Genomic DNA, 8,887 nt, shown 5'->3' on the forward strand with positions numbered 1-8,887 from the left:
TGGTTTAGCAAATCATTTTCTATGTTCATGCAGCTGGACACAGAGGGTTTTGTAAAGATTTGATAGGCTAATTGGAATGAACCATAATCCGTCTTCAACTGCGATGGACCAGCGCTTCATCCCCTAAACAGATTTCTTTCTTTCTATTATGTGTTTGCCATGGACTGAGAGCACTTAGCCGGCTTATCTTTAATGCTGTCTTGGGAATATCACATCACAGCAAGCAATTAATCAAAGATCGATCGCCAGCCAGCGCTGGATATCGATCTGTTCTCAAGGTGGTGGTTAGCGTCTCTTTGTGGTAGATCGAGGTGCCGACACAATTAGGTGGTGAGGCACCTTCCCCACAGAAATATCGTCCAGTGGTTGTTTGGCCTAAAGTCCAGACGCACGGGCACATTTGAAGGTCTCAGGCATTGACTCCAAAGAGAGGATGCCATGAAAACAGCACTGCTGGGTGCTAAGCTGGTGGAAGATGCCCATGAGAATGAGTTCCTCCTCAGATTTACGGAAGCCTTCTGAAGGACCTGTTGAGTTCATGAATATTCCACAGTGGTTTTACAGAATTCCTGCCTCATGTGCATGTTAAAATTGGACCAATTTAAGACAAATTTGCCCACTTGAAAAATGACCCTGTCATTCATTCAGACAGTTGCCTCGTGTGGTATGCTCTTTACAAAATGGAGCCATATTCAGTCCCTGGTGGGTTTGGCCTGAGAGTGGCTCACCAGTGCAGAGAATACCGAACCCGGGGCCATCGACACTGGCAGCGTTGCTTCTGAAGTCCCCTGAGGGTTTGGCTTTTAAAGAGCCTCTGTGTCTCCAGAGAACATTATCTGTCTGATTAACATTCCACTCACCTCAGGCGCCGAGCAATCGGTCTCCCACTCAGTCCTTTGGGCCGCGGGGATGGACAGTGCCACTGTGCAGCTCTCCCGTTCGGCTTCCGCGGTGCCTGCGTTCTTTCTCCTGCCGCCTTATGTAAAAAGTGGGTTTTCACATCAGAATTGAAATGTGCTGAGAAAGTGAGTTTGATGTTCATGGTGCCCTGCTGAGACCTGTTTGAGCTTAATAAGTGCGGAAGTTAATCACCAAAGAGGTTGTGTGGGGAGGGACCCAAGCGGGAGGAGAGGTGGAAAGCCCTTGCTCAAAAGACTGGGAGGTGGAGGACTTTACTGGAGGATGGAGGAACTCTGTCTGCAGGCTGGTGATGTTGTAGGAGCCTGTGACCCAGCCCCAACCAGACACCATCGAGGGGCCACTGTCCTTAGTTGTGTCCAGTGGAGGAATGCTGATCTGTGTGGGAGGAGCTTGTTAAGATGAAGCTCGTTTGTGGCTTGTTTATGTAAATCTCTAAATTTATCTGTCCTGTCAGGTCCTGATTTTAATTTAATGTCGCAGTGAAACAAAGCTGACAGGTAGAGTTGGGTGTGATGTGTGATAATATGGTTTATTAGCATTGCTTGGATAACACATTTGGCAGCGTCTAAAAAAGCAGCGTTTGTAAAAAAATGGCTCAGTGCCACTTGAACCAAACAGATTTATGTCTGCTTTTAGGCTCAGAATAATAGGCTAAACAAGCATTGCTCTGAATCAACTCTTCCTCTGAATCAACTCTTCCTCTGAATTAACCATTCCTCTGAATCAACTCTTCCTCTGAATTAACCCTTCCTCTGAATTAACCCTTCCTCTGAATCAACTCTTCCTCTGAATTAACCATTCCTCTGAATCAACTCTTCCTCTGAATTAACCCTTCCTCTGAATCAACTCTTCCTCTGAATTAACCCTTCCTCTGAATTAACCCTTCCTCTGAATCAACTCTTCCTCTGAATCAACCCTTCCTCTGAATTAACCATTCCTCTGAATCAACTCTTCCTCTGAATTAACCCTTCCTCTGAATTAACCCTTCCTCTGAATCAACTCTTCCTCTGAATTAACCCTTCCTCTGAATTAACCCTTCCTCTGAATCAACTCTTCCTCTGAATCAACCCTTCCTCTGAATTAACCATTCCTCTGAATCAACTCTTCCTCTGAATTAACCCTTCCTCTGAATTAACCCTTCCTCTGAATCAACTCTTCCTCTGAATCAACCCTTCCTCTGAATCAACTCTTCCTCTCAATCAGCTCTTCCTCTGAATCAACTCTTCCTCTGAATTAACCCTTCCTCTGAATCAACTCTTCCTCTGAATCAACTCTTCCTCTGAATTAACCCTTCCTCTGAATCAACTCTTCCTCTGACTCAACCCTTCCTCTGAATCATCTCTTCCTCTGAATCAACTCTTCCTCTGACTCAACCCTTCCTCTGAATCAACTCTTCCTCTGAATCAACTCTTCCTCTGAATCAACCCTTCCTTTGAATCAACTCTTCCTCTGAATTAACCCTTCCTCTGAATCAACTCTTCCTCTGACTCAACCCTTCCTCTGAATCAACTCTTCCTCTGAATCAACTCTTCCTCTGACTCAACCCTTCCTCTGAATCAACTCTTCCTCTGAATCAACTCTTCCTCTGAATCAACCACATGCATTTATGTGGTGCTTCTACATGTGCACAGAAAACTCTGTGGAATAAAAAAAAATCAGAATCTAATCAGACAGATGGAAGGAAGAAATGATGGGAAACGCAGGTATACATGTGAGATATTTCCCAGGCTGGAGAGCAGCCTTTGATGTCAGGTGATTGACTCAGGTGACTGGAGCCTGGAGGAGATGTTCTGCTCGGACCGCTCACGCACTCTCACTGCTCCACACTCAGTCTGAGAGTCTCCTGCTTTCACGGGGGAGGTGAAAACACTTACAGCATCTTACCACTTAGTGGAATATAAAACTGTTGATTTGTTGGGGTCATATTTTGCATTTCAGAATACTGTTTTAGGTCGAGATGTCTACTTCGCATTACTGCTCCAGCGTCCAGGGGAAAAAAAAACGTTTTTTAATGAGCCTATGGCATATGCTGATGCATATGCAAATGTATTTAGCAATGCTGTTTCATAGTAATTAATGCAGTTTTGATGGAGTCACAGAAAAATCACTCTTTGCAAGTGTGATCATCAGAGTCTAGGGTTACATTTGACCAGGGAATAGTTAATAAATTATAGGATTTTTGCTATTTTAAAACTACTGCAGTGTATGTTTTGTACTGCATAATGAATTTATATAATATTTTTGTTTATTTACTTTTGGCTGTGGCCAAAAACACCCTGAGTGAAATAACTGTAAATGTAATGTAAATGTAACTGAAGGCACTGTGGATTTAAAGGCACACAGCACGTCTCACAGATGAAGGGAGTGGAACTCTCACAGATGGCTGAATGAAGGACGTGCTGCCATTGCACTGAAGCAGCTTAAACGAGTGTTTACACAGAACACGAGAACTTGATCAAGCTTTCATGTGCGACCCCTCTCACTGCTGTACCCTCTGACTGGCAACTTCTTGACAGATGAGGGCCATGCAAATCTACTGTTTTGCAAGACAGTGAAAACTGGGAGGTTAGTTTTGAAGACCTAAACGTTGATTTAAGCAAACGTAGACTGTATGGGGATAAAGCCGTAGAGACACTGTGGTAGACCCACAATGGTTGTAAAGTTATTAACAGTGGTTTCATGTGTGTTAAGACTCCCGGTGGCTGTTAGCAGATGTGCTGTGTTGCTGTGGTGAGACTGGACTAATGACTTAGCCAGTGCTCTCTGAGAAAACAGGGGATATGAACTCTGTTCCCTCAGAAATGATGGCCACTCTCACACACACACACACACACACACACACACACACACACACACACACACACACACACACACACACACACACACACCTGCTGGATTAACCCATCTCAGCAGTACCTCTCTCCTCCGCCTCTCACCGCACCTGACTGAGGTGCATTGCTGTGCAGGAAATGACTCTGAGAGAAGCTGTCTGGAAGGATTATTGAATTACGCCTGAGCTGTTCTGTATGAGGAGAGCTGGAATAAATCGCAGCTATCGACTGCTGGGCTCTGTGAAATCTTCCAGAAGATTAGGGCTGTTTTAGCACGGAGCCCCAGCTGAGAAGCTGTGCAGCCTCCTTCACGTCACCGTGCTGGCTGCCTTCACACTGGACTTGTCGTGCTGACTTTACGTGTACAGAGCCCTACCTACTGCAGGAGAACAAGGCCCTAATGAACAGTCTCACCATTAAACCTAATTCCCCCTAATGGCCTGAAATGATCTAGAGTGCACCGTCAGCTTTGAAACATCTATTCATGGAGGAACTGCTCACACCACACATTATTATGGCAAATGGTAACACGGGAAATGCATTCAACAAATGCTAATTTATTACTGTTGAAAGGCCACAACTAAGGGTGATAAATACACTGAAAAGCAGAAAATAACCATTCATTCTCAACCTGGAGATAATGTCTTTGGTGGATCACCTCGACAAACCTAGGGACCTAGGGCCTGCTTTGTAGTGCTACTGTTTCATGGTTTCATGAGCAACATTTTGCCTTAAAGCCACAAAGGTTCTTTGGCTCTTTAAACCATAAGAACAAAGGGAGGAAAGCTCAGCCTCATTATATAGACTGGCAGGATCACACAGGCCAGCTATAAAATGTGCCATGTGGCCCAGAGAGGTGGGCGGACATGTTTATTTCGTCTGCTTGGTCCTGCTCCTGGTGTGAACTGAACCAAATGTGCCCAAGCCGTCCTGATGGTGTTATTCTGTCGTTCACTCCACTCCCACTCGTGACCGTTTTTCAAGACTCATATCTCTAGCGCATAAACACGTCATCACATTTCTGCACGGTCATTTAGAAGTCTTTGGTCATGCGTCTCTGCTTCATAGGAACATGCTTCAGTTTTTTCTTTTTTTTTATATCCGAGTCATTTCTGGCAATGTAATTACATGAGACGCTGGAAATCTGATTAGGGGAATTCATTGTAAGTTTTAGCGAGGATGAAAACTGAAGCTGTCAGTGACTCATTTAACAGGCTGATATGTAATTTTTCATTCCCGCATGCTCGAACACAGCGTGCCTGTTCCAGCGCAAATGGGTGCGTTTTTTAAGTGAGGAAGTTGGAGAATGAGCTCATTCATTTTAATTAAGTTAAGGGGACAAAGATCTGGCTTTTTCACCCAGCGCACAGAGCAGCACACCACATCTTCCCCAAAATAGGGTGAGTTATTGTGGCCTTCTGCCTTTGCAGCAGGGTGACCCTTTGGCTGCTTCTCTTCCTGTCTGTCCCCAGGGGCAAGGCGAGGCTTCTGCCCGAGGCACAGCCATGGAGGGGGACTGTCTCAGCTGCATCAAATACCTCATGTTCATCTTCAACTTCTTCATATTTGTGAGTAGCTCTCCTTCAGTGTAGGGCTTTAATCTGCGCCAGAAGACTTCCTTTCCAACTGAACAGACTATAGGACCCCTTTTAATGCCCAGTTCCTGTTCCTCGGGGTAAGTTCATGTTGGTTTTGAGTGGGTTGTGTTTCCTTCAAAAGCACAATCGAAACAACATGGCTGAGGAAAAGGGATGATGATTCAACACCTTTTGTTCCATGCTTCAATGGGGTTATCGCCTCCTGTTTTCTTAAGCGAATTTAATAGGTACTTTTTTGGGTTGAGAATGCTCAACAGGTCTTGTTTTCTTAAACCCATATGTGCTTCAAAAGACTTTGGGAAACCTCAGGACGATCCAGTTTGCCACCTCTAATGTTAAAACTATATTGTGAAGTGATTCTCTCCGGTGCCACAACTAAACCACACTGCAGTCTCTTCTCCCAGACACTTCCCTTTTTAAGACTTCTTCTCCTCTCTGCTGCAGCTGGGTGGCGCCTTTTTGCTGGGCGTGGGTATTTGGGTGCTGGTGGACCCCACAGGGTTCCGAGAGATCGTGGCGGCCAACCCGCTGCTTTTCACGGGCGTCTACGTGATCCTGGCCATCGGCGGGATGCTGTTCCTGCTCGGCTTCCTGGGCTGCTGTGGAGCCATTCGAGAAAACAAGTGTCTGCTGCTGTTTGTGAGCGAATCTGTCACACGCACACCTGCTCTCCCAATAAGCTACAAGATACACTGACGATGCATGAAGATACAGTTGCTATCTGCGTATGGACGTAGTGCTTTCGTCTTTGGTGAACTTCACACACGTGTAACGTTTGTCTTTATTTCTTTGTTTTTTTGCAGTTCTTCCTGCTCATTCTGATTATATTCCTGGCAGAGCTGGCCGCTGCTATACTTGCCTTCATCTTCCGAGAGCACGTAAGCATCGTTTGTACGTAACGTGATCAGATTTCTGCCTTGAAATTGAGTCCTCAGTGGTCATGTCTCTCTGTGCAATCACAGCTCACCAAGGACTATTTCACCAAGGAGCTGAAAACCTATTACTATGGCAGCAACAACACCGACGTCTTCACCACCTCCTGGAACACCATCATGACCACTGTAGGCAAAGTTATTGCATATTTATGCGTATTTATGCATGTTCAAATATACACATCCCGACTGTAATAATGTGTCATTGAGTCGGTGGAGTGCTGGGACTGAACTCTTGCTTTGCTGGTCCCTTTGCAGTTTGAATGCTGTGGTGTGAAAGGTGCTGAAGACTTTGATCAGCAGAGCCTCTTCAGACGCCTGAACCCTGCTCGAGCAGTGCCTGAGGTCTGCTGTCAGAGGAACGACCTGGGGATAAACAAGGAAGACTGTATGAGTGGCGTGTCTATCCACAACAAGGTTAGCCGCCTCCGCAGACAACTGGTACAGACGAAAACACATGAGTGATCCAATTAGTCGAGGAACATGTAAAGGGATGTAAAGGGAATGAAGGGAAATCATAACAAATTATTAATTTCTGAATTCAAAAGCAAATATGGGCTGTGAAAGCCATATGATTCCACATAATCATGTTTAATCAGTCAACGGAGTGTGAACTATTTTTTAGAGGAATACTCCACGGTTTATCTGCCCAATCTCCGTGTAGTATAATATGTGGTGTCTGTTTACTTCCGTGAACCATGATCTCTTAACAGCTGTCCTTAGGCTTCTACTGTACAGGAGTTTCGAGTACGTTTTCTCTTTTTGTAAGTACAGGCAAACACGTCAAATAATTCCTTGTGTTTTTCGAGCACACACTACACATGCGACAGACGAGGGTTAGGTTGAAACCCAGTGGAGTATTCCTTTAGCTCTAACATGCACTGCGGTTTAGCAGGAGATTAACTGAATGAGGTCATAATTGAACAGCCTGCCAAAGACGGCCATGACAGTTCTGTGGCGATAGCAGCCAGCTCTGCTTTTGTTGAAACAAACTCTTCTGAAACAGGGCTGCTATTCAGCAGTGATGGATTACTTCGAGACATACATCTACATGGCTGGAGCTCTCGCTATTGTGGTGCTGACCATTGAAGTAGGATTATGATTATGATTTTATCACAACCCCCCTCCCCTCCCCTCCCCCAAACAATAACCAACCCAACCAATACTGCACTGGTATAACTGTTAAAATACTTGTTCCACTTTGCCACCTGGTGGACAAAAAGAAATACTACATTAAAGTCACAGATTTGCTAGAGTGAATGCCTTTTCCCCATATAAGTTGCATTCACTGAATTGTGAAGCAGTGAGATTAGTGTTGTCGCCTGTATTTGTGATATTCATGTGATTACTGTCACTGTTAGTGGTGTTATTTGTGTTTTTCTGAAACTTTTATTATTGTTGATCCCGTTCCTAATTTGGTCCTTTTGATCCTCTCTCCGCAGCTCTTTGCAATGGCCTTCGCCATGTGCTTGTTCCGAGGGATACAGTAGAGTCCATTCACGTTGTATTAAAAGACATTTCAGAAAAAGAAATTGCTTTAACAAGCTCAGCATTTGTATACATGTGTCTGTGTGTTTGAGGTGGAATTGCCAATCATGACCAAATTGTACTTCACAGCTGGAACTTTGAGGTACTTGATCGCAGAACCTGAAACATTACAAGAGAAACGGATGAAGAAGAAACTCCCTGAAGTTCTGAGGGAGTCCTTAAACCTCAATGGAGGGAGACCTTGCACTGATATTTGGATGAATATTTATAGATAGCAATTAAGTCATTTGTACAAAAACAGTGTACATACGTCACCTATTTCACTACTCCTTTGAGCCATACTAAAAATCTTACCACAGTGTTTGAGTGGTGTGTGTGTGCATGGCGTGCGTGCATGGTGTGTGTGTGTGTGTGTGTGTGCACATGTATGTTTTCAGAGACTGACATCTTCTATATTGTAATGTGATGTGTATTGCAACAGTGTACATTTTATATGATTTTAGCAGTGATGTGTTGTATGTGTTTGTACGGTCATCCATAGTCTATATGTAACATTGGTATTAAAAATAACTAAAACAAAATGGTGAGAGGTGTGTTGACTCTTTTGGGGGTGGATGGGGGGGGGAGGGGTGTTGGGAATACTGATTAAATAATACCTTGTTTGATAACTCTCATATTTTTTTATCTGTCTCAATTTTCTGATAATGAGAACACGTCCAGTGGTGAAGATCATGTTCTTCAGTGACTCCACCAAAATGATTTACATCTAAAAGGAATAAAACCAGAATCTCTGACAACTGACACCGTGGCCTGTCTGTTTCTGTAGATTCTGTGGAATGCACATTATTTATAAAAACAAACTGACATAATATGCAGAAAAATGACGACATACTTGTTTATGCACTACTCATTTTAGTTCGTGAGAAACGTCTGGGAGCAAACGACTGGGTGCATTTGTGCTGAAAACGTGAATAAATAATTCACATAAATATAAATATGAGTATCGTGAGATTGTTTATCTATAGACATGAGTTTGTAAAGTGAATATGTGAAGGACGTCGTTTAATAAACGCAGTCTCCTGTCCGGCAGGTGGCGCTACAGGCCTCCGTCCGTGAA

The 8,887-nt window shown here is 44.1% G+C and overlaps 1 protein-coding gene across 2 annotated transcripts in view; it reads left to right on the forward strand.

Annotated features, from left to right (window-relative positions):
* Nucleotides 1-8,354, forward strand: part of tspan18a (tetraspanin 18a) — a 43,008-nt gene extending 34,654 nt beyond the window's left edge. For both annotated transcript variants that reach the window (XM_077023787.1, XM_077023788.1), the window contains exons 3-9: nt 5,225-5,320; nt 5,795-5,989; nt 6,154-6,228; nt 6,313-6,411; nt 6,541-6,699; nt 7,289-7,372; nt 7,725-8,354. In XM_077023787.1, coding sequence (XP_076879902.1) covers nt 5,225-5,320; nt 5,795-5,989; nt 6,154-6,228; nt 6,313-6,411; nt 6,541-6,699; nt 7,289-7,372; nt 7,725-7,772 — 756 coding nt within the window. In that variant the 3' untranslated portion in view covers nt 7,773-8,354. The remainder of the gene's footprint in view (nt 1-5,224; nt 5,321-5,794; nt 5,990-6,153; nt 6,229-6,312; nt 6,412-6,540; nt 6,700-7,288; nt 7,373-7,724) is intronic.
* The last annotated feature ends 533 nt before the right edge of the window (nt 8,355-8,887 follow it).

Source organism: Brachyhypopomus gauderio, chromosome 12, assembly GCF_052324685.1.
Source record: "Brachyhypopomus gauderio isolate BG-103 chromosome 12, BGAUD_0.2, whole genome shotgun sequence".
NCBI lineage: Eukaryota > Metazoa > Chordata > Actinopteri > Gymnotiformes > Hypopomidae > Brachyhypopomus > Brachyhypopomus gauderio.